General features: G+C 35.1%; 2 protein-coding genes across 3 annotated transcripts in view; both read right to left on the bottom strand.

Moving 5' to 3' along the window:
- Positions 1-10,244: 10,244 nt before the first annotated feature.
- On the bottom strand, positions 10,245-12,165 carry LOC131425342 (STAM-binding protein). The gene is made up of 3 exons (XM_058587160.1): positions 11,015-12,165; positions 10,851-10,953; positions 10,245-10,791 (listed from the first exon to the last, which is right to left on the bottom strand). Exons 1-3 carry the CDS (start codon positions 12,037-12,039, stop codon positions 10,732-10,734), a joined length of 1,188 nt encoding a protein of 395 aa, XP_058443143.1. The 5' UTR covers positions 12,040-12,165; the 3' UTR covers positions 10,245-10,731.
- A 2,525-nt stretch (positions 12,166-14,690) lies between these two features.
- LOC131425340 (septin-4) overlaps positions 14,691-26,288 on the bottom strand; it is a 41,803-nt gene continuing 30,205 nt past the window's right edge. For both annotated transcript variants that reach the window (XM_058587159.1, XM_058587158.1), the window contains exons 2-6: positions 25,019-25,317; positions 17,494-17,932; positions 17,122-17,438; positions 16,808-17,052; positions 14,691-16,052 (exon numbers count right to left, since the gene is read on the bottom strand). In XM_058587159.1, the coding sequence (XP_058443142.1) occupies positions 15,969-16,052; positions 16,808-17,052; positions 17,122-17,438; positions 17,494-17,932; positions 25,019-25,025 (1,092 nt within the window). In that variant the 5' untranslated portion in view covers positions 25,026-25,317 and the 3' untranslated portion in view covers positions 14,691-15,968. The remainder of the gene's footprint in view (positions 16,053-16,807; positions 17,053-17,121; positions 17,439-17,493; positions 17,933-25,018; positions 25,318-26,288) is intronic.

Here is a 26,288-nt window from a genome sequence, read left to right as displayed (position 1 = left end):
CATCTAAATAAAATCTGTATGTGAACTGAAAATTTCAAATTTCATCCGCGATTGTCACGAATATAGGACAATTTGAAATCATATGTTTGATGACAACACGTGAACAATCGTTTTTCTTACCCATATTAGCAAGGTTTTGCCATCTGCGTTCTTTCAAACTCAAGTAAATTGAAAAATTTGTCAAAAATTTTTCTAAATACATGGGATATGTCAAAACAATCACCATAACGCTATCTCGTGGTGACCACGCTGATTGGATTGTTCAATTTCGCAATCCTGCGACGATTCCGTCGCATTCTATGTCCAGCTGAAAACCACTATACTAGCGGACTCTAGCACAATAATATTTGATTTTCTGAATTCATTCTATCAATTTTAATGATTATTGAAAAAAAGGTATTACAATCCTCTAATGTCGTTTTCGTTATTAAATTGCACTACACCGGTGTAGTGAAAGCTGCACCTAAACCGTTCGTTTTTACCAATTGCACTACACCAGTGCTACACTTTTTCTGCACCGACACCACTGGTGTAGCACTCATCAAAAGTTTGGTGTAGCTCTGTGCAATGGAATCGTTAATTGTAGTCAATGGTTACTGTTTATGTTTTCGTCTTTTTTGTTCGTTTATTCATGCCTCAGTGTAGCACTGCACCGGTGTAGTGCAAATTAAAAACGAAAACGCCATAAGATATGGTTGGCAAAAGTTGCCCTACGATAAACGTTTTCTTTTTAATTTTTGGTGAAAATATATAAAATGGATGGTTTGCCGACACGCGTACAGGCAACATACAATTCGACCGTCCCACGACAAAAGCGCCTAACTGCAAATGACAGTTTCTCTTTGTTTACTTTTTCTTTCACGATATACCGAACTGATTTTATATTTTACGCTTAACTCTTCGAAAAATTTTCAAGGTAAAACTACAAGCTTTCGATTTATATTGGAAACTTGCAATAATGGCTCCGTAATAATCAAAAGAGAAAGTAAAGAAAGAGAGGCTCTCATTTGCAGCTAGGCCCTTTTGTCGTGAGACTATCGAATTGTCCATGCAAAAAACTTCAAAGCGAACGGATCAGTGGAATGCGTGGAATAGAAACTTGTTCTCCTTTGAATTCGTCAGTCAAAATTGTTGCATCGATAAGATTTGACATTGGCTTTTAAACTTTACACTTTTTTCTGTACTTATTTATGTATTTTCTGCAGTTGTTACTGTACTTTCTGTGCATGCTTATGATTTTTTGTAGCTGTTACAGTACCTTGTGTACCTGTTCCAGTACTTTATATATTTGTTACTGTTTTTGCCTTTCTCGTATAGAAAGGTTATGTAATCAGTGTGAAAACCGACTTTTGAACCGAGGCCCGGAGGTCCGTTTGTCATATACCATTCGATTCAGTTCGTCGAATACGCAAAATGACTGTGTGACGTTTTTTTGCACTAACTTTTCTCGGAGATGGCTGGACCGATTTTCACCAATTTAGAATTAATTGAAAGTTTTTATGATCCCATACAAAATTCCATTTGGATCTGACTTCTGCTTCTGGAGTTATAGGGTAAAATGTGCAAAAAAATCAAAATATGTATACTAATTTTTCTCAGAGATGGCATGACCGATTTCCACAAACTTAAATTCAAATGAATGGTTTTATGGTCCTTCACAAAACTTCGAAATTTCATCTGTATTCGACATTCCGGGATTATAAGGTGATTAGTGAAAAAATTCCAATTTAAAATCATTTTCTCACTTTGGTGAAGTTTTGTGTGGCCTTATGGGCTCATACAAAACTACAGAATTTCATTTTGAGCCGACTTCTGGTTCCGGATTTATAGGGTAAAGTGTGTAAAAACTTTTATACCATCACCTAGAAACTAGACAAAAAGCGAAGAAAATATGGTAAATTCACCACAAAACTACTCCATTCGATAGTCATTATCAATAGAAGGCCAAACAAACTAATTTCGGCTATTCCAGATTCCGATTCCGGAGGCACAGGAAATAGTGGTCATATTTTCTCACAGATAAAAATATTTTGTGAATTTATATCTATTTTCATGCACATATTTGGAGCAGGCAATTAAATATAAAGTTACTTTACAATTCTGTACGTTTCAATATAATTTAATCGCAAAACTAAACGTTAATTTAAAGACACAGTTCTGTTCATTGACAAATTAATGCAATCCAATTTAGCTTTGCATCGATGGTGGTTTTCAATCAAAGTATCGATTCAACCCATGTCTATTCCATGTTGCTATCAAATTACATGTCGTGTAAATTTCATTATTTCTTTCTGTGCTCAAACGAATCTCACTCATTTTTCTCAGTGATTGTTTGCCAATTTTCACAAACTTAGATTTTAATGGAAGCTCCTGTGGTCTTGTACATTTATACACCACTGTTGTGTAAAGTGTGCACGCATCATGCGTGCGTTTGTTTATTTCCTTTTACCTCTTCCACTGAATCCAAGTCCCTGCTAGGCCACCATGTTCTCATGACCATCATCTTTTCCGCAAAGACGAAAACAACGAAGAAGTATATAAGTTCTTTGTTGCTAAATATCTGTGATATTTAGCTGTGAAAGTTGATTTTTTTATGTTTGATTATAAATGTGATATCGTTATGAAACGTGCGCTGCCAAATTGTAATACTGACTTTCACAATCAATGAAGTGTTGTATTTTACTTGATTTTGTTTACTTTGCTCTCACTGACTTGCTAGTTTTGATGGCCCCGAAGGACTGAGATGTTGGTTACGATAGCACTAGCTGGAGCGCCTTATTGTTGCCACCGGGCTGACTGAATCGCACCAAAGTGCTAGAGCATTAGCTAATAAATTCTCTGAGGTGGATACAGATACTTTCACAGAGGTGTACACGCCGGTGAGCACTCTGCTGTATGGTTTTCGTAGATGAAGCGTGGACACGCAAAATCAGCAAAATAAAACAATTTATCGTAAAATTTTCGGTTTTCCTTGCAAATTTTTCATAGCAAGGCCAGATCTACTCTCTATTAATTGAAGTTCACAGAAGTGTTCGCTCACCATCACGCGGTCACTTGGGTGTATTTAGACGAGAGCGCGTGTGAGCGATTCATGCGAAGAGAATGTGTTTCACTCGCGCCAGCTACTTTAACCACAAGCACACACTCAAATGCTGTCTATTCGACACTGAGAAGAAGTGCGCTTTCCTCTTTGTGCGGTGCTTCGTTTTTTGCATCCTCGGTGTGGCAAAAATCTGACTCTAGCGTGTATCACTCGGGTGAAATGCCATCTCTGGTTCCGGATATAAAGGATAAAGTGTGTTGAAAATTACCTTCACTTGAAGGGGCGATACAGAAAACGGCCAAAAAACTATTTATCAGTAAACGGTCAACTCATTATCAGTAAACGGTCAACTAAACCGATTCCGGTTAATCTTTCAAAAATTAAAAAAAACTTTTTTGTAGAATATCACGGTATTATACAGGGTGATTTTTTAAGAGCTTGAGAACTTTTTTAAACAATAAAACGCATAAAATTTGCAAAATCTCATCGGTTCTTTATTTTAAACGTTAGATTGGTACATGACATTTACTTTTTGAAGATAATTTCATTTAAATGTTGACAGCGGCTGCGTCTTAGGTGGTCCATTCGGAAAGTCCGCTTTTTTATCGACAAATTTTGTTCAGCGATGAGGCTCATTTCTGGTTGAATGGCTACGTAAATAAGCAAAATTGCCGCATTTGGAGTGAAGAGCTACCAGAAGCCGTTCAAGAACTGCCCATGCATCCCGAAAAATGCACTGTTTGGTGTGGTTTGTACGCTGGTGGAATCATTGGACGGTATTTTTTCAAAGATGCTGTTGGACGCAACGTTACAGTGAATGGCGATCGCTATCGTTCGATGCTAACAAACTTTTTGTTGCCAAAAATGGAAGAACTGAACTTGGTTGACATGTGGTTTCAACAAGATGGCGCTACATGCCACACAGCTCGCGATTCTATGGCCATTTTGAGGGAAAACTTCGGAGAACAATTCATCTCAAGAAATGGACCGGTAAGTTGGCCACCAAGATCATGCGATTTGACGCCTTTAGACTATTTTTTGTGGGGCTACGTCAAGTCTAAAGTCTACAGAAATAAGCCAGTAACTATTCCAGCTTTGGAAGACAACATTTCCGAAGAAATTCGGGCTATTCCGGCCGAAATGCTCGAAAAAGTTGCCCAAAATTGGACTTTCCGAATGGACCACCTAAGACGCAGCCGCGGTCAACATTTAAATGAAATTATCTTCAAAAAGTAAATGTCATGTACCAATCTAACGTTTAAAATAAAGAACCGATGAGATTTTGCAAATTTTATGCGTTTTATTGTTTAAAAAAGTTCTCAAGCTCTTAAAAAATCACCCTGTATATGACAGTATATTTGATATGAGAAAGGCATTATTACACCACTAGGTGGATTGAAACAGGTTTTTCTGCACTTATTCCTGTACAATCTGCACTTTATGTATCTCTATCAACACTCTTTGCTCTCGTGCCAGTACGTTCTTTTTCGTACTTTCTGCACTTGTTCTTGTTCTTTCTGCACCTTGTGTATTTTTCCTATATTTTTGTACTTTCTTTATTTGTTCATATACTTTCTACACTTGTACCCATGTATTCTGCACTTGTTGCTCTTATTTCTGTACCTGTAGCTAGTGCCGTCGAGAGAAAATTCGAGCCCGGGGGGATTGCAATATTATATTATTCCGGACATGCGAATATCACCTAATTAGAAGATTTTCATATACGTTAACAAAATGATTTACATGCCAAACGTGTTTTTATGTTTAATATGTTTTATAATGAACAATAAAACAGAAGAAATATTCGAATTTCCGTGCACCCAGAAAAAGACCAAGCCTGTTTTCCTTCAACTTTTCTCCCTACTTCTCGGCGGTCCTACCTGTAGTAGTCCCGGCGATATTCGTACCGTTCACAAATTATCTTTGGATGGAATCAGAATAATTAAACGACCTATGCAAAAGTCGGTTTCAGAAAAGCATGATCATGATTGCTCGCGATCGGTGAAGTAGAATGGTATAAGTATTTTATTGCATAGTACGTACAAAATCTCGTTCAAAGCATCCATCGTAGGTATCCATTATAATAATCATAATACAATCGTCTACGTTAATGCCTTCCTTTTCTAATAGTAGTTCTATTACTTGACTTAATGATATAGAACACAGTTTATATACCGGTAAATCACATAGGATGTTCATTTGGCGCCCATAATTAATTGAGCATGTGGTTCAAAACAGTGAGGTACGTGGATCAAGTAGGCTCAATAAAATTTCCACACAAACCAGTTCTTTGCGAGCCAAACGATCTCTTTGATAAGCTAGTATTCAAATTTCTCTCTCCAGCAGGCAAGCATTGCACAACTTAATAAGCGCCAATCAATGAAGATCTAGCATGCATTGAGTAGAAAATGTCCAATTCCATAAAAAAACATATTTCTCGAATTTTTCTATTTTCCCTTCAATGAATTTTCCCTGTATAATAGCCTTAAACCTTCGCATAAATTTCACCTTTCAAACAAAAAAATCATTCGTAGATCAGTTCACTCATATCAAAGAACATTTACCACACACACTTTTTCCAACATTATTTTATATATAAATAGTCAAGAGCAATTTACTGTTTCAAATATAAATCTTCAACAATTCGATACGACGATAATACGTTCTGTATGAGTACAATAGACCACTTATCGCCAGTATGTGTATTTAATGTTTATGGTCCAAATCAGTGTCGTGTTGAACAAATATTAATGTTGGCTATCAATTGATAAGTTGTAAGAAAGCTTGTGTACAATTGTGAAACAGACGTGTTACCTTGTAGCTCGGTTTTTCGTGGGAATTTCATGATAATTATAATCTGTGGTGTTTTGGATGCGAGTTTGTGTCGTTTTGTCTGTTGGGTCTCACAGGTGAATGTTTCTTTTCTCTGCCCATACTATTTCGTAATTAAATTTCAATTAACGGAATTTCTCAAGATTTTAATTACAAATTCTACTTCTACAGATTTACAAAACTTACGACAAGTTTTTCCATAAATACATTTATTTCAAACGAATTATAGATCAGACCGTGGCGTCTGTAGTAATGAAACTGTCTTTTTTAGATTTATTCTTGGGTAATATGAAAGTTTCGTTAGTATCTATTAATTGATTACTGAAAACGAAAGGAATAAAAAATAATCTGAATTCTGTTCACTCAAATCTGTTTTCTTAAAAACTCTTCTTCTATCGGCTGATCTCATTGAGGTTTTTTAAATAATCTAATTTTTAAGACACACTGCTTAAGCTCTAAGATGCCGAGGGTATTTTCTAATTTTAATTAAAAGTTCTAGGATAATTTCAATAATAGTGGTGATGTCGCATTTGCGTAGTGATGAACTCCTCTGGGGGATCCTGCCTCTAGGTTATGGTTGGAAATGGTAGGTTGGTTAGTACTTATCCTAGTGACGCTGACACATATCGACGGTGGCCGCATCCTTCTGTCCGTGTGGGTCTGCGGGAAACACCCCCGGATCTCGAAAACTCAGCTGGTGGCCCGCATTCAACACGCAGAGAAAAATATTGTAAATGCAACTAAATTTGGGTTCCACGCAACGATTTATTTTATTGAAATAGTGACAAAAGAAAATTGAGTTTATTATAGAAAATATTGTTGCTTGGTCCAACAAATCTAAATATTTGTATGTACTAACTTTAGATAAAGCTAATATTTGTAATGCATTGAATTTAAAAGCTTGGCAGTAGAAGTAAATGATAAGACATTAATTTAAAATGATTTTTATGTCAATCTACGCTTTTGTTTGTTAAAATAATTTATTTTGGTTTTTTTTAGAAGTAAAATGATTTCTTTCAAAATAATTTGAAGACTTATTTTGGGTACATTTTTCTTCGATTTATATTTGTAAGCAATTCCAATTGCATTTATAACATTCTGAATATTTACACACTACAATAAAGCTCTGGTATTTTACTTTTTATAGTATCTAATCATTCGGTGCTCTTTCATCCCGATCAAGACAGACCTACATCAAATAATCGTTGCGAATATAACGTGTCATGGAATGTTATGCAGTTTCTTATATTATTAATTATCAATACTTACGCTTGGTTTTTTTGTAAAGCTTCAATAAAAAGGAATATGCAGATAACATTCGACTTTGGAAAAGCGCTCAAGCTTTTTTGTTCATTCACGGTCTGGTTTATAGGAAATAATTCGGATACGTGTCATTTGAACAATAGACTTTGTTGTATTATTACACAAATAAGAACACAGAATCAATTTTTTTCTTAACATTCATGTAAAGCAGAATATATTCAACATAGGTATTGCCAATATTATCAACTCTACTTTTTTTGATATGCAATAAATATGTAATTTTTTTGAACAATAAAATCAGCAGGAACACTTTTTTCGTTTGGCAAGACCAAAATTTAATTTAAAACCAAACAGAGGTAATTGTTGATGTTGAAGGGAGAAAACAATCATATTCATACTTGAAATTAACATGAATCAGATTTAAAAATCTACTAACTGATATGTTATTTTAAACAAGCTCCATTTCTCTGCTTGAAGAAGGTGTTGATTTTCTTAAAAATAAAGCAGGGTGGCCATAAAATTGAAACTTCTGTTGGCTTTAAGCAATGAAAAAAAAATCTGACATCACGATACTCGACACACACAGAACAAAAATTACAGATGATCCAATTCAATATACAATTTATACAAAATTTTCTTGTCAAATTACGGAAAAATCCGCCCGATGTAAATTCGCATGTCCATGTCCAAACGAAATAATCAATATTGCAACACCCCTGGCCACAAGCACGATAATTTTTCTTGGTAAGCCCAATACAATGGAGATGTGCGTCTAACGTGTTATGATTGGACATTAGTCTGGACATCACACGGATGAAATCTCTACTCTCATGCTTTTGCCAATATTTTAGAAATAATTGAGTGCAACATCCCATGGTTTGTCAGAGTTTGAATGGCGATAAATTTCACTAGTCTTCAATCGGGTGGAACAATATTTTGCAGTTGAACAATTTCAACAAGCGTCATTTCGCGAGCACGGGCGATGAATTGAACGGCCGTTGAATTCAATTCGATCTAAACCAGGAGCCTTATTGTTATAAGACAAGATAGCGTCAATTGGATCAGTATTAGTAGGAGATTCGCGAATAATTGTTTACACCTGGGCACAGTACCTGGGCAAACTTTCCTAGCAAAGTCCAAAATCCATTTGTTTGAATATTCCTCGCTCTCACTGTGTTCGTTGCAATTCCTTTGTCTTCTATAAGGGTCATGCCGATTTTACGGCTTATCTGGGTATCATAATCTTTGTCCAAAATAACCACTTTATTTCCTTCATCAGTCTGTATGTAGAATACAGATTTTTCCCGCAATTCATTTATTAATTCTTTTCCTCTTAAGTTTTGTTCCTTGAATGGAATCCTTTTAATGACGTCAGCTACAATAGTTCTGGTGTCATTAATTTTCGAGTAGGGAGTATTGCAGTTATTCAGACCTGTTTCTACATCTACAATTACTTGTTCGAGGTCCAATTTAGAAGGAATCGTATGATTTAGCCCATGGTTGAGTAGCTTTGTTTGTTCATCTGAAAAAATCTGGGGAGTGGCCATTGTTCTGCTAATTTTAAATAAAGATTATAGTATTCTAAAGTTTTCGCGTTTGGAACGCGATATTTATTTTTTTCCTTCGGGATCTACTTGCCGTTTTTTCTTCCATACCATTTCAATTCCAAAGTAGCTGAACCAGCCAATATTGATGATCATCATAAATATATTTTATCAAATCGTATGAACTATTGCTATTGCTAATTGAGATGATGATTGGTAAATGATCGCTACCATGTAAATCACGAAATAACTTCCAGGTGCAATCTTGACGAATTGATAAAGAATTCTGTGAAATTGATTGTCAATTTGCAGAACCAGGAGGCACAGCCTTTGGGTTCTCAATTAGATTTTTTTTTGGTTTTGCATGTGGATCGTCTTTTGGGGGTGAATTTTTTGATAATTTGAGGAAGCTTTTTCTTCTCATTGACCCTTGAAAAGTGACAAACGATGTACCTTCACTATTATCACAGACTAACAGACGTGACAGTATGAGTAAATTCTTATAAAAATATTTTTTCGTGATGCACTAGTTCCACCTATATTGTACTGCGCGAACTATTTACTATCGGGGTACACCCGTTGTGTTATGTAAAAGTTATTTTACTAGTTGGTTCCCCCTCGTGTGTCGACACCGATCAGCTGCTTGCAGGGATGCCTGATTTCATCATAATATTTGGAAATGAATCGTCACAGTAAATTATTATATTACGTTGACAATATATTTAACTTTTTAGCGATGTTGGAAGGTAACCATTTATTTTTCTCAACATTGTTCATCTAGACTATTTTTTATTGTGTTGGTAATTTTCACCCGAAATTAAGTGGTGGCAGACCAGAAGCAAGTAAATATTGTAACTAAACGGGTTCGATTTTGTATTGCGTTGAAGGATGAGAAGTAGGCACAATTCTGTATATAGTTTTGGAAATATGTATTAAATCTGTATCCTGCATGAAATTCGCATGAACGTATACAAATCAATACATTACAGGTAATTCTGTATGAATGGCAACTCTGTTGGTAAATGAAAAAAATAAACAGTCTAGATGACAGACAGGATGTTTTTGATAGGGTAACGTGGCGCCATCATGACACATGTGAGTACTGTCCCAAATAAAGGAATATTCGAAATGACCGTTAAAATGATTGAACAATCTAATTTGAGTGTCCTGTCTGTTAGTCTGTGCTATTATCGTCAGAGTTCTTTTAGTCGAAAGGGAGTCTGAACCGGAAAAGTGTAAATATACCTTTATTCTGACAGTTTAACGATTCGTACTTTTAACATTGAGTTGTTGAAGACTAAAGTTATGAAATATAATTTTCAAATCCCGGTAATTGAAGCGGGGCTTAATGAAATGATATAACACTAATAATAATAAAACTTCAGTTGTACCTGAAAGATTTATCGATAGAGGAATGAGTTTCTCTTGAAGATTTTATTTGTCGGAGTTTTAAGTTAGTCAATGCATTGAGAGAAAATATGTATATGAATAATAATTTTGTCCACTTAATATATCAGATTTCCATCGAAGACCAAATTTTTGTGAATAACGCAAATAAATAATTTTATAGATTCAATAGACTCGATTTATTGATTCAATTTAACCTAGTTTAACAACACAGAAGCTCATCGTACTAATTAATACTAGCACGTAGGGCTAACCTGTTGAATGATCTAAAATACAACAGTTCACAAATATAAACTTTTTGCTAGATTTGCTTCACACTTTTAGGAATCTTTGGAATGTAAAGCTTAACGGCGCAAAATACGGTTATACAAATAAACATTTTCATAACGTAATCATTCAAGTGCAGCATAATTTAGTGATTCAAACCGTTTCAAAATACTCTAAAGCTCGCCCTTCGCATAAACAATCAGTTTTCCCTAGTACGGTCAACTTTCACGCGCAATAATACATACAATTTTAATACTAATATTTAACAGATTTTCATACCGTCGAATTTATCAGGCGGTATTCATTTTCAACTCTCACTATATTATTAGCACTTGCTATAGAAAGTTCGTTTACGTATGTTCCAGTATTTTTCGGTTATCGCAAATCTACCACCTCGATAGGAACTTTGTCCTCAAGTGTAATATGTAGTGCTTCCTGTTTAACGAAAATTAAATAAATATTAATGTTATTAGGATGTATAATTGTTGATTTACCATAAATAAAGGGGGATCTTTTGGATGCGGATGAAACCCCGACAGCCGACATTGAGAAATGTAATCCAATCCATAACTGGGTGTCAGACAGAAAAATCCAGTTCTAGCAGAATACAAAATTTATGAAAAACAATTTAATTAATTCAATCTTATTTAATACTTACTCATTGTATTTTGGAGAACAAACAATCGCAATTGCTTCCTCCAGCATGATTTGGTACGAACAATGTGTGTGCAAATCTACCGAAGAAAGAAACGCCGTCTGACTCGGATGCGTGTGAATCCAACCGAGAGTGATAAGATTTTTTTGGTCCTGGAAATTGAAGATTTCTTCCTCGTTCATCGTTGTGCAACTATCCGCAGTTCCCTTTTGCTTGGGAACAATTATATGAGTGATTGAGAACTTGTTGTGAGCCAATTTTCCAGCTAGAATACCGCAAGTTTCTACATTGTTTAGCGTGTTTCTGGACGCTAGCTGTAAAAACTTGACCATAGTTTCTGTGGGAATTATCACAGGACGCAGGCTACCAGCCAACACAGAGGTTGGCGATGGTTTAAGTGTACGATCATAGGTCGGCTTTATAGCAAGGTTTTTGTCAGGTAGGAGCAAACCAGTTCCGGATGAACGATTAGGGTCAGTTGGAAAATCATTTGGATAGAGTACTCGATCTAACATATCGGCGTCAACTAGAATAGACGAGGGGGCCGTTGGTTCAGGATAGGATGGTGACGCAACCGAAGTCTTTTTAAGTTTTTCCTTCATATCTCGACGTTTCTTTTCTTCGCGTTTTTTCTCTTCAAGGAACTGATTATACTCCTTTGAGTATTTCTCAGAAAGCTTTGCTTTTAATTTTTCCGCAACGGGTAAAACTTCCTTCAACTTCTGTTGGTTTTGTTGTTTCAAATCAACCGGAACAGTTTTGTATTCCGGGTGATTAATTACTTTTTCCAAGAATAGGGTCATAAATCTCATATACAATATGTATGCCCCTTCAAGATTTCCTTCTTGCATGTAAACACTAGCCATCCGAACCATTTCCAGTCCCGATCTGTAGTATCGTTTGATTGGGATGTTACTGTCCACTTCAATACTGTCACTGAAAGAGGCCAATTGACGCAATCGTTCTTTGGGCTCCACAGTGCCCATCTGAGCTGATTCAGCGGTAAATTGGTCTAATTTGAAAGACATAGTACTCTGTGCCTATCACTGAAAACAGGTGCGAAGAAAAATATATTTACAATTTTATGTTACACTGATTCAACTTTTTCTCAATATGAGTATGACTCGAAAAACTTCCTTCATGCAAAAATAATAAACAAACTTTCTAGTCATGTTATGACAGTGAAATATTTCTTTTTGCTTGGTTTCATGAAATATTTCACATGAGCAAAACAATTGCACGCTTAAATCATAGGAGCTTTAAAGCAAGAAAAAAATACAGAATTATGTCGTTTTCGCTTGATGCCACACCTAATCCAGTTTCTACCCTAACTGCTATCAAACCGTTCGTTTGAAGCCAGTTTGGAACCTAGTTTCAACGTTATTGAACTGAAAATCGAGTCAGTTTGGAAGCTGGTTTTTATATCATGTTTGCTCTTTAGCAGCGTTCTTCATTTTAATTTATTATATTTTCGATTTTCTAGAAAATCAAACCGAATTGTAACACGAATTCAAGTTTTTAAATTTAAAACCAAAGTCATTTGAAGTTCATCAAATTAGTCAGGTTGTCAAAGCAAATAAAAAAAATTGTGCAATGGCCGGGACTACATTTTGACGGATTTTCTCTTTGCGCGTCTCTGATTATGACGGGTCTCTAATCACATCTAGGGTAACAGAGATATTTTGGCCACGTCATATATTTTGGCCCACCTAACCAACTTTATGGATTTAACCGATGTTAAGTAACTAATGTTGCATTAATTTGAAGCTAATCACATTAAATTACCTGTTGCTGAAGGGGTTTTCAAAGATATTACAACGTTTGGTGGATATTTTTACAAAGTGGACCAAAATAAAATCAATCCTAATGTGGGCCAAAACGCCTCTGTTACCCTACTTATAGGAAATATTTCTATGCATTGCACAGTGGTCCGAAAATAAAATTTTATACCTTCATTTATATTTCTATCTTATAGTGAATATTTCTTTGTTGGTCTTCTGCATAATTGTAGCAGGCATTAGAACGCATTCATGGGCATGAATGACCAAGTTCCAGTACGTGTGGAATGATAGATCGAAGAAAATATTTTATTTGGAAGCTGATTATAACAGGGTCTCTAATTACTAAGCAATTGTATTTGGAAGCAGTTTTAGTCTTCGACAATTTGGTTGAAGATGTAATTTCTGGTATTTTGCTTTTATCAGACCATTTTGCTAAATATGTATAGCTGTTCCGCAACTTGTAGTATTACATGTCTGATAGTACCATAAAAAAATTATTACAAAAATTTGTGAACTATTTAAACGTGAATTTCAATTTTTCATATAAAAAACTGCTGTTGTTGTGTTCACTGAAGAAGATTATTTCCTTGAATTGTCTTGCGCTGTCTGACCGATATGTTCTACCTTAAGTTTTAGGTGCTGCAAATACTTTCAATACTTCATTTTATTGAAGTTCAGTGTTACGGAGAGTTAATAATCGATGTTTTGCAAATTAAATGAAAACTTTGAATAAATTTACAGTGAAACGTTCCGTAGACTATGTCTGCCAGTGGGTTGGTAAACGTGTTTTGATCATCATCTTCATGACATAATTTCATACTAGCAGTTGCTAAACACGTTGAGAATTGGATATCCTCACTTTCGGTTATTGGTGGTATTACATACATAAATAAAATCAAATATTTTTTATTTGGTAGAAAAATTAAGTTTATCGAATTCTTCCTTACTTGTTCCCGTGCAATTCTCAAGCATATTAGCAAGTCAATTGTACAGAATTAAGTCTATGTTAAGACATCACACGCAATGTGTGATTCAAATTCTAGTCTCGCCACTGTGTCATCATTTTGCAAAAGAACACTCCACGTAATGCAATCACCAATCTCATTTTGCTGAACTATTTTGGAACTTACCCGACCAGATGCACATAACAAAATCATAACACAAGTATTTCAACAGTTGATATGTATAACCGTTTGTGTTTTTTTTGAGATATTTAACAAATGAAAACAGTTGAAAGTTAAACCTTATGATAACAATATAACAACAAATAATTAATTGGAAAAATGAGTTCTAACCGTTCCTTTTAATCGGAATATAATGATCAGAATTTAAAAAAACTAAAACAAGAAATCACATCACTAAATAAATTATTCATTTGATAAAAAAAATCTTTCAACAATTTTGGATTGAAACGATGCTAAAAGTTGGCTGTGGTATAGTTTTTCTGTGGTAAATTTTCTATCTAATTTATTACAACTATTGTTATAAATTTCTGCTTTCGGACTTCTGTAGTTATATAAAATTCAATAATAATTGTGATACAAACAAAATTTCAAAATCTGTTACGATTTTGTTCCCTCTACAGTCTTTTTTGTTATGACTTTTGTTATTTTAACAGCTTACCAGCCAAAAATATTTCAAAATTTGTTACAAAATATTTCTGAAATAAATTACACCAGTTGTTATAATTCTGTTATCACCATCTGATCGGGTAGGAATACCAGTTTCAAAAGCGACATAACAATTTCGGTTAGTTAGGGACGTATTTTTGTTGGTTCGTTAGGTTTCACTAGCAAATTTATTGCACATCCCGTGTTAAATTGTGTCGAACTAGGGAAAGACAGTACAAGGGGTAAATGTTGAGTAGATATAAAACAGCGTGGAATAAAACGACTGGAAACAACTGAATACTTTTTATTGAAATATCTAAACTTTTCCAGTATTTATAATGGTTGTATTACAATTGGTCGGAACCATTTCCATTGTAAAAATTTGAAACAACTCAATACATACTGAATGCTGCTATAATGTACATAATCGTAAGCAATAGGCAATAGCTTGCCCTGTATAAATAAATAGATTAGAGGATAATCATCTGCGAAATAAATATATTCTTGTACAAACTTACGTCCATAGTTAGAGAAAAAATAAACACTTTGAGAGCAAACAAATATAAATATAGCTTCTAGATTTACGTTTTTTTTGTATTCTAGACATCAATTATATAACGTAGTTACTATACTATGATGCTCGAAGTATAACAATTAAACTGATTGTTTGAAACAATTCGTCATTCTACTGTTAAAATGATGTTTGATCGCTTCCAAATAGCTTCGATTAGTCTTTTGAGCCGCTTTATATACTTATTATAATAATAATTATTATAATATTGCACTATTGAACTGTATCTACTTGTTGTTTTGGTGGTTTGTTGTTATTGGTTAAACTAATTTATTTGTAAACTGTGCTCTTTGGTAGTCTCTGTAGATGACATGATGCTATGAGATTTTTACGTGGTCGCGACGATTTTCTTCTTCGGGACTCATTTCTACGAATATCAAATGGCTATCAATATGCCATGGGATGCGTGAATTTTTAGTGAGTGAGTAATGACATAATTTTGAGAAGATCAGAAAAAAAATCTATTGAAACCCTCAAAGGTTATCGACATGTTCTAAAATTCAGTGTAAAATCTATAATGAACGAAATAAAGCTTACAATTTTACGTCAACATGAGGTTTCAGTTGAATAATCGAACAAAATAGCGCGCTTACAATGCTGTTTTTAAAGTGAATAAATGTGTAGTTCAAAGTTATTCAATAAGCGATGGTGTCGCAAAAAGCAAAACAATGTTGTTTTTGATTACTTAGGATGTTATATGGAAATCTATTTCGTAAAAGCTGGCATACTTAAAACCGATTAGTCATTTTGTTTTCTACACGTTTATGAAAACGACTGCAGAATGTTATTTTTTTCAATTAGTCTACATGTGATAATTGTACAGTTTACACCTTCAAATGAAAGCGCTACATTAAAGAGATTACTTATAGTGTGTGGGTTGTGTACGTGAATATGGTTATGCGTAAGATGTCTTAAACTACAACGAAAATTTCCACCTAAATATTGCAAGTGATGTATGCTTCGAATGAGGTGCTTTACCACATGAATCCCTGCACTTAAACATCAATAACTGCGTCGCTCATCTGGGTCGATTTCAGTTTCTCCTGCATCTGCGCCAACATATCTTGCATTCGTCGAATCTAGAAAAAAATATACGGTCGTGAATAACTTTTAAATGTCAAATTTATGCAGTTGAAAATGTCAGATCTTGTTCCAGCCAGTATTTTTTGTTGAACTTTTTAATATCGCAGACAACTTTGACACCCCCGTGGACAATGTTCTCATTCTCCGTAGCTCTTTCACCACAAGTAAAACACCGTGCAAAATGATAAAGGATCACTTTCCCAGTGAATTACAATTGAAGCCTCAAAACGTAACATTTTTGTGTAAAAATCACAAATGTTGAAAAATGACTGATGATGGCAAAAATGTTGTTTACTATTTGCAAAAACCTATTTAAAAAAATTCAGCTTTTAGCTCCCGTCTGTAGTCTTACCATCACATTTTTTATAACATGATCGTCTTTTGTGGCACTCAGAATAATACAACAAAGTAAAAGCCAATGATTCGACAAAGTTATCTACAGAGAATAATAACTAAAACTATCAACTTTAAATCTGCATTGAAGAAATTGTCGAACAATATAGGAATATTCCGCAATAATTGAAAGAGAAAGTAAACAAAGAGAAACGATCTTTTGCACTTAGGACCTAATCTGATGTTCATTAGGAAATATATTTAGGTGAGTAATTCTATTGCTATCTGACGATAACTATTAGGCGCACATTTTTATTTCGCCTTATTATTGGTATGAAACATAATGATTTAACGTTTAATAAATTTGAATTTGACAATGAATCTGAATTTAGTTTAATAAAGTGTGATAGGGACTCACCTCTTCTTCTTTCTGTTGCAGTAATCGGTCAGTATCGTTAATGCTTGCAGATTCGTGACTGGAAGCAATAGATTCCCTTTTTAATTTGTTGCGTTCACGCAGTGCATGTTGCGATATTTGCGATATGCACTGCGCTCGGAAGTTCTCGTAGTGAACGTCACGGGTGGTGTCCTTCAAGTCTTGCATGTGTGTTGAGATTAGCATCGTTCGCAGTTTGATGAGATCACTGTGCTGAGGATTTTCAGCTAAAAGTGAAAACAATCCCAATGAAGTGTCAATTCCGTTAGTAGTAACTGTTGTTAAAGAAATCTTACCATCCACTATTCCCCAAGGATACTGACGGCCTCGAATCTTTTTACCGGCTACTTCCAGCACAATGTTGCTCCCCACTACGGCGAACGGTATGCTGGCCTTTAACTCACGGTCTTGCTGCTTGAACTCTTCGTCTTCATCTGAATCACAATCGGGAAACTGGTAGATTTGAATACCGTTCGATTCTATATCCTCAAGGATACGAGTTTTAAGTTTCTGCACTTCAGTTGTCGTCAGTGTGTCAGCTTTCCCGATAACTACTACTATGTTAACTTTTTTGTGCATCCGCCGCATCAAATCGACGTCCATCTGTCGAAGACTAAGAGGAAATAATAGAACCATTACAGTTCAAAATTATCATGATATCTACATACCCATGTCCCCACGGTGGTAAAAAGTACAACATACAATGAACACGATTATCCTGAATGTTTCGCCTGTTTAGGCCGCTTTCGTCAGTAAAAAACTGTCGGAATTGTTCGTCGATGTATTGTGTGCAGACACGCCAGCTATCTTCGCAATTGATCGAATCTCCGAATCCAGGTGTATCAACGATAGTCAGTCTTAGCTTGACTCCTTTCTCTTCGATGTCTAGTGTTTTCTTGTCGATTTTCGTAGTTTTTTCTATCCGTTCCTCGCAGCTAGGAACCGTCCGATGCTGGTACAGATCAGTCAGGAAGAGGCTGTTGATGAGAGTGGATTTGCCGAGACCACTCTCTCCGCACACCATCAGCGTAAACTCGAAGCCACGTTTGACCGACTTACGGTGTACCTGATCGGCAAGAGTCGCGAAGCCGATATAGTCACGTTCGGCTAGAAACATAAAAATATTCATTAGAACTTTGCGTTGTTTGCACCAAATTTGGACACATTTAGAGATTTGCTACGCAGACAAACTAACTTCATGTTAGTCATTGTCATTGCTCAAACAAAAATCATGTCGATGTGATATCCCTTCTTGGATGTCTGTTCTCTGTGCCTACAGCAAGTAACCGAAGGAGGGTTAAAGGGGTCTTGAAAACAGTTTAATTGAATCCAAATCAGCTCACACAAATTAATACTGAAAGGTGAAAGTGACTCAACCTTTAAAGTAGCTCAGTCACAGAAAACAGACACCCAAGTAATGATTTCAATGTGTGTAAGAAATTTAGCGGTTATTTGACAAAGTGATAATTAGCTGCAACTCGCCTACAGAGGCGCTTCGAGCAGCCCAGCAATCACTTATGGGCTCTTGTGTTCGAGCTTGCATACAATGGTAATTCACGCATGCAAAATCGTACGCAAAGCAAATTTTCAACGTATTTTCACTTGTATGCTTTACACAGGTTTTTTTAAAAAAGTTTGTATGACCTTGGACGTCTGTTCTCTGTGATTCAATCTAAAGTTATGTTGAAAAAATTTATTATTCAAGTCTATTCAGACCGTAATGCGAAACAACAAAAAGCAGTAGAAACACGTAATCTAAAGTGCTATGAACATTTCACCCAAAAATATTCATGAGCCATGAAACGTATTGTTTTAAAAAGTTACAATGGGTTAAGACTTGTTCGCGACAAAATCAGGACACCCCTAAATACGTATATCTCTGGAAGTACTTACTCAACTCGAGAAATATTTCGCAGAGTTATGAACGTATGTCTGTTCATTGTGTAAAATCTATTTTTAGTTATACTACATGCTTTTAGATCGAAAATGGCGCCGAAAGAAAACTAATTGTGTATGATCGCAATGAAAATCCGGATACGTCAGTAAGCAAACATGCAATAAAGCTTTCCGCAGCAAAGATCAGGTTATCCAAGCAAACATGCCTCGTCCACAGCGACAGTCAGTAAAAACTTTGAATGCAAAAACCGGATAAAAGTTTTTTTTGTCCGATTTTTGCAGAAATAATGTTTTTTTAAAACTATTCTTACACGGTTTTTACTCTCAATGTTTTTATCTGGTTATTGCATTCAAATATACTTAAATGGGTTGTAAGTTGTACTTCTACGACTCTTGCATTCAGCCGTTCAAATTTAAGCCATTTAAGTAAAGCTAGTTTTGTCATTTAAAAAAAATTTATGTATGTTAATTCATCATTTCTTTTTCATGAAAAACACACAAGCTGAGCAATGGATTCAAAAGCGTTATGCGGAATGCGGAATCATACTCAAATTGTGGTAGTTACTTCAGGAAACAAAAAAAGTCCACAAACTATATCCAATCAGAAGATTTAAAATAGCGTTAGATAGCTGAGACCGAAAAAATTTAGGAAGACAATGTGTTCAAAATTATGCATGAACATTTGACCATGTGAAAGATGTTTTCAAAGTGAGTGCCAATTCAAAACTGTGTTTGACCATGTTTAGAAGTAATAAATTCGGTTTTTTGCGATGATATGTGACAATGGATGAAATAAGAATCCATCACTCTTTTGAATGCAAAAGTCAAGGATAAACTACGTCAAATGTCGAAGAAAAAAACACTGTTTTACCCAGTGGCGTACAAAGGAAATTTGGCGCCCGGGGCAAAATAAGAGTTTTGCCGCCCCCATCGTTGGATTAGTGAGCAAAAAACAAAAATCCGGAAATCCGTAAAGATCTTCGACGAGCAAAAAAAAAGTCCCAAAGATTACCTTGCCGCCCCCCTTCCAATATTGCGCCCGACCCCCCCCCCCCCCCTCTAGATACGCTACTGGTTCCACCACTGGTTAAATTAAACGAATTACACTTCGATATGTTTCCTCATATAACGTATAGATCAGATCTGCCCCCAGTGATAACATCAACTCAAATAAAGAAGTATTCACGTGAAGCCTGTTATGAGCCAAAAGACAAATCCTTTTACAAGCACGGCATCGAGATGTTAAGGAAGCGTTGGAATGATTCTATTTCGCTTGAAAAGATTACATTTATCTATCGATTTTTGGCGAAAAAGTGTTCTCTTCAGCTAGTCACAGTTAGACCTATTGAGTGACGTGTTATATACTGACTGACCTGTGCTGAATTTCACTATCTGGAATTGATGTCATTGATATTTCGCTTATTTTATGAATGTGTTAGTTTAAAAGTTAGGTGAATTACGCCATCTAGAGCAATGGAGGATGCTGACTAAGGTAGGCCTTTTTGTTAATTTCCAGCGAATTTCAACAGTTTATACTGGAATCCTAAGAAGAACTGGTTATTTACAAGTTCTGTATATCCGATAAACTCGAAGATTTAAATTTATATATTCTGCTATATGATTTTTTTATTTAGAAATAAACTGAAAATCACCATGAAAACGTGCAAAATCGAATGAATAAGAAGAAAACGAATTGACAATTCAGTCCGCATCATCTCACTCAATTCAGATAGCCAACCGGTTGGAGGCGAAATTCATTCGGAATCGGCTGTTGCACTGGTACTGGAATTCTTAGAAATTCATTATGAATTGATTCGGAATTCATTTCGATCATGATAATGTGGGCCCTAACGGTGATTTTTAACGACAAGAGACATAACTGACGTTCCCAATTGTTGTATTCCACAAACCTGATTTGAGTTAATTGATAAAAACAAATATAAAAAAAATAATGTTCAGTCATTTCCATTGCTATGCGTTTTTTCGCTAATATTATACACATTTTATGACAATATCTTGTCAATAACAAGATAACAGAATTATAACAATTGAAGTAATTTATTTCAGAAATATTTTGTAACAAATTTCGAAATATTTTTGGCTGGTAAGCAGTTAAAATAACAAAAATCATAACAAAAAAGACTCTAAAGAGAACAAAATCGTAACAGAATTTGAAACGTTTGTATCACAATTATTATTGAATTTGATATAACTACAGAAGTCCGAAAGCAAATATTTAGCAACACAATTATTATTATTAATGTCGTTCATTTATATTCAGCTTTACCCTTTTCGGTCGTTCGCCGGGTATTGGCAACACAACTATTTGACCAAATATACTACACCTATATCAATATGGATCACGAGGAACATCACAGTAATTTGCGGTGCCAAAAAAGGTTACTAATACACTACAAATTTTTTAATGCATATATGACAGTTTTCCAAATCAGTGCACTGAACCAAACAACTCCAAATATATCTCGATATACGCTGAACGAAAAAATACGGTTTAGAATCGGTTTAGAATCGCAATCTGATACTAAATACGGTTTAGAATCGCAATCTGAATACGGTTTAGAATCGGTTTAGAATCGCAATCTGATACTAATTCGAATGAGAACATTTTGTTTTTATAAAATTCCCTATTTATATAAATATGTGTGAAATGTGCAAGCAGAACCAAATAAATTAATCTTAATGTTAGTTCCAGAATTTTACCAACATTTACGTATTATGTACTCAATTTCTTGATTTGAAAAATAACGGTTACGGTGATAAAAATATACAATATCAGGTTGTTTAATAAATAAATAAAAGATTAAAAAAAACAATTTAGTAAATAAGTAAACCGTAATTCGCCTCAACGAGAGCTATCAATTGAAGTAAACGTAATAAGTATAACTTGTTCTTTTGCTTACTGTATTGCACTTATCATACTATTTATTAACATTTTCTCAGTGCTAAACAAATTTGCCGACAACATTTTCTATTTGCCGAATTTTGGAATGGTTCGTCTGTTGAATGAAATTCAATTACTTTTCAGAAAATAAATATCGAAATTTCAAATTCTGACTAAAAGTTCAGAGCAAGGGGCAGATTGCTCAATACATGCACTTTTAATTCATAGACAATTTTCTTTTACATTCTAAATTTCCCTGAGAGAAAAGATAATGTGCAGCTAATTTGAATTGAATGTCGTGAACGCAATGAAAAAATTATCGCAATCAAAACAATCAAAGTAATACACCATTTATTTCATTTTAATTTTGTTCTATTCTTCACAGTCTTCATAACATTCACGAGCAAAGTTAAATACTACTTCATAACTCTTGAAAGTGAAGACGATAGGTCTAAAAGAGCGTAATTCTACATTCTACATTATTTATAGGCGATATTCACCTTCGTCAGAAAAAAAAAACATTTGAATGTGAAAATTTTCACACCTCTATGTGGGCATCATGGTCAATTATTTTTGAAATTTCACTTCTGGGTGCACGCTAAACGCAAAATATCAAATATGACTGAACTAATAGAATCTTTCCGTCACAAGATGGTGTTACTGTGATGTCTTTTTCGATTTGTATTGAATTCGTTAAAGTGATCCATATTGATATATAATATATTTGATTTGACAGTAATGAAAACATGAGATATGTAATTGTTGTACGGTTCTCTGAAAAATCCGGAATACAACTTAACATGTCTTACGGTAGCATAAGCATCGTATGACGGCTGTTACGTATTCATTCAAATTCAAACTGAATGCTGAATCTTTATTCGTTATGAGTTTATTCATGACGTTATCTGTCAAAACCAAATTTGAATTCTTAGCTTTTATTCTTAGTTGATTCATTTGATTTTCGCTTTTCGCATACTGAACTCAGTTTTCAGCTAGTTCCTCGCGCACATCAATATTATTTGTGTGGTATTTGGATGTAACAATCAACATGTCTATTTGACATGAAATGAAGGTATCTGACACGGTATGCGATCTCGTCATTTTCATTACAGTCAGTCTGTTTTCACAGTTTGGTTTTGGACGAACATGACAAAACCTCACAAAAATGAATAAAATTAACTAATTTGGCCAGATATGAGTTTGTTTATGTGTTCATTCTAATTTAAATATGTGTTAATAGATATTTAAACAAACCACTGATAGCTACTTTTCTTTTTTCTCTTTTACTTTTCTTTACATTTCGTCTTAGATTCGTCAAAGCAGGGCAGTTCAAATTGACTTAAACAGTTCAACTTTGTTAATGCTATTTGCTAAACACTTTTTTAATTGGCTTAGAAGTGTCATGTCTTTACTAATGTACCGAACCCCTAAATGACCACTGATAGCTGTCAAAAGATGAACTTGATTCATCGGCAGTTCATTCGTGTCATCATAGTGCAAAACCTATGGCGTTTTCGTTTTTAATTTGCACTACACCGGTGCAGTGCTACACTGAGGCATGAATAAACGAACAAAAAAGACGAAAACATAAACAGTAACCATTGACTACAATTAACGATTCCATTGCACAGAGCTACACCAAACTTTTGATGAGTGCTACACCAGTGGTGTCGGTGCAGAAAAAGTGTAGCACTGGTGTAGTGCAATTGGTAAAAACGAACGGTTTCAGTGCAGCTTTCGCTACACCAGTGTAGTGCAATTGAAAAACGAAAATGACACTAGTTGATGGACGTTCGCAAACACCCTTATTGTCTCAAAAAAGGATGTAGTAATGAATTCTCACTCGACTGATCGCTTCTGAATGTTCGAAAAATTCGAATGATATAAATGCCATTGCACTTTCGCTTACTTCATGTATAAGTTAGAGTTAAAGTCATCTTACTCTAACAGAACAGTAGATCTTACTCTAACTTATAGCTTTAGTATACGATATGACGATATCAGATAAATATTGAAGTTAAATCTTGAAAAGGAAGTTTTATCGTCATATTTATAATAGCGCACCCTTTCGGAAGAGATTAAACAAGAGAATATTGTATATTATTCATCTTGAGTGAGTTTATCTATGCTTTTAAGTAGCTGAGGGTACCATTTGAAATGTCTACCGCATTTCAAGTTTTTTTTTTAAATCGAAGTTTTCAGCATTCTGGCACTAAAAGTGCTACTCGGAAAGTCTATCGTGCTTTGAAGTTGCCAACAATTTCTAATGAAGCTTTTAAATACATGAAGCAGTCAAAAGAAGGACCAAGTATGCGCGGTACAAAAACTCAACTATTTGGGGATTTGAAAGTGATTTTTTGGTGCTGCGGAACTTTAAGTTGCTTGGTTGGTCATCAAATGAAGTGAACTCGTTTGGCAAAACTACATATAATGAGCAAATAATTCATTCATTCTGTGATTGAAGAAGATCAAGGAATCAAGGCTATCACTGTGTATTGTGTTTTGCTTTCGTCATGTGAGAAACCTGTCCAGATAATAAAAATTGTTTACACTACACTGTTGTTTACACTACACTGAATTATTCATGGAGATAAATTTCTTGAGTACGATAATCAATTTGATTGCAAATTACCTCATTATTTATCTGATAACTAGAAAGATATGAGAAAAAACACAGTTGCTCTCATTTTTAGCGTTCAATAAATATTGTCAAAAGTAGTACACACTGATTGCACAGTTCAAAAGCAGTATGGAATTTCGACATGAAGTAAAAATGATACGAGAATCGTTTTTTTTTCTACTGTACTGCAAACAGGAAAGGTTCGATAGCTGACAATGATTCCCGACATTGCCTTCTTCTACCTTGCCTTTTATTGATTCTAAAACTAATCAATCCAATTTGGCTCGCTGACCATATTGTTATACGACCATCAGGCAAATGTTTTCTGGACGGAATCAATAGACCAGAAACGATGAATTTATTACTCAACTCTACCCACTTTTTCGTACGCATATCGCAATCCAAGTCGTTTTCATATGTACGTCGGTGCACCATTCACATCGCGCTGGTTTAGTGCCTATCAGGTGAACTACCAAGGCGACCTACGCTCAGTGCCTCGCCTAGCCGGAATGCAAATATCACACACAACGCAGCACCGTGCATAGTTTGTAGGGTATGGTCACAGCGGAACGTATTGGTTTCCTGGCTAGATATAGTATTTCCTTTTGCTTTCTTTGCTATTCTCTTGAAAAAATCCGATTTACTGCTGATTATAATTAGCTTCAAACTTACATAATTGTGCCACATTTTGATTCAAATTCAATTACTGCGTCGAGTTTTAACATCATGTTTTAAGGATTTTTCGTAAAATTATTATAAAGTTTGTCCTACTCACCAGCCATGTTTTGTTTTTGCTGAAGCGTTTCGTTGCTAGTTACTGTTCCTGTCCGCCACTGCCTATCCTACTGCAGACGAGCTGGCAGGGGAAAATATTTCCTCCCTTATTTCGATTTGCCAGATAGACAGAACGTCGTCCTGATTTGATCCCCGACACTTCCTCTGCGTCGCTACCAGAAGTAAAATTATTCCTGTTTCGATTTACATCTGGATGCACAGCTTCACTACTTTCAAGACATTTTCTCTTCACTTCCTGCTGCTAACAAGCACCTTGATTGTTCACGATGTTTGCACCACCTTGGTTGTGATTGTTAAAAAAATGAAAGTATAAATTTGTTATCTCTGAACCATAACCATCAACACTTGGTTGCTCTCTGACGGGGCACTGCTAATAGGCTGAAAATGTTGTCTGTTTTGATATCATATTCGGCGATTTTCCTTCTCTGCTCTGCCACGCGACTGCGCGCGCTTGAATGGGATATTCGCGACCCCTCCGTTTGTGTTATACCTCACTGTACGCGTTGTTATCCGCGGGGTGCGATTTTGTTACCTATTTGAACTGTTGGCATAACAGAGAAGGAAAAAAGTGAAACAGGAATCAATTTTTTTTCATCTGCTAGCTCGTGTCGTTGGAAGGGGTGAAAACTTCATTCATAGAAACCGAAAGATATTTCACGAAATGCGCACGGTGGTGGCATATTGCGGATTATCCTTGTCAAAGCGCCATCTACATCACTATCGGATGAGGACTCTGCATTATAAACATAGTCTCATTCGGTTTGTAGGGGGTTTGTGTCTTTTGAATTAAAGAATGGAACAGAACTGACAAAACGAACTGTCAAAAAACGCGAGTATTTGGTGTGAATTCAAATTTCTTTGATGGCAACTCAACAAAATAAATGGAAAATAGAGAGAATTTTGACATTAGTTGAGTTCACTTTCATCATCAGTTCTATATGCCTAAGTAAAACATTCGAGTTCTGGTTCCGGATTTCAGGGTGATATGTGTTAAAATAAATGAAAATAATCTCACTCTCTTACGTAGATTTAAATAAAAGAACTAAGGATGTAAAAATTTGCCTAAATTCCATTCAGATCCGACTCCCGGTTCCAGAGCTCCAGGGTGTAAAGGGTTAAATTTATAATTTCGATGATGTTCTTTAGTAGGTTTACTTGTAATAGAATCGAATTCTATAATAATGGCTAGTAAATACATTCAGTGTTACGGGAGTTCATTTCATTTTGGATATATTCATCAGCAACATCGC

The sequence above is a fragment of the Malaya genurostris genome, chromosome 1, assembly GCF_030247185.1.
Source record: "Malaya genurostris strain Urasoe2022 chromosome 1, Malgen_1.1, whole genome shotgun sequence".
Lineage (NCBI taxonomy): Eukaryota > Metazoa > Arthropoda > Insecta > Diptera > Culicidae > Malaya > Malaya genurostris.
This window is presented reverse-complemented; position numbering and strand designations above follow the sequence as displayed.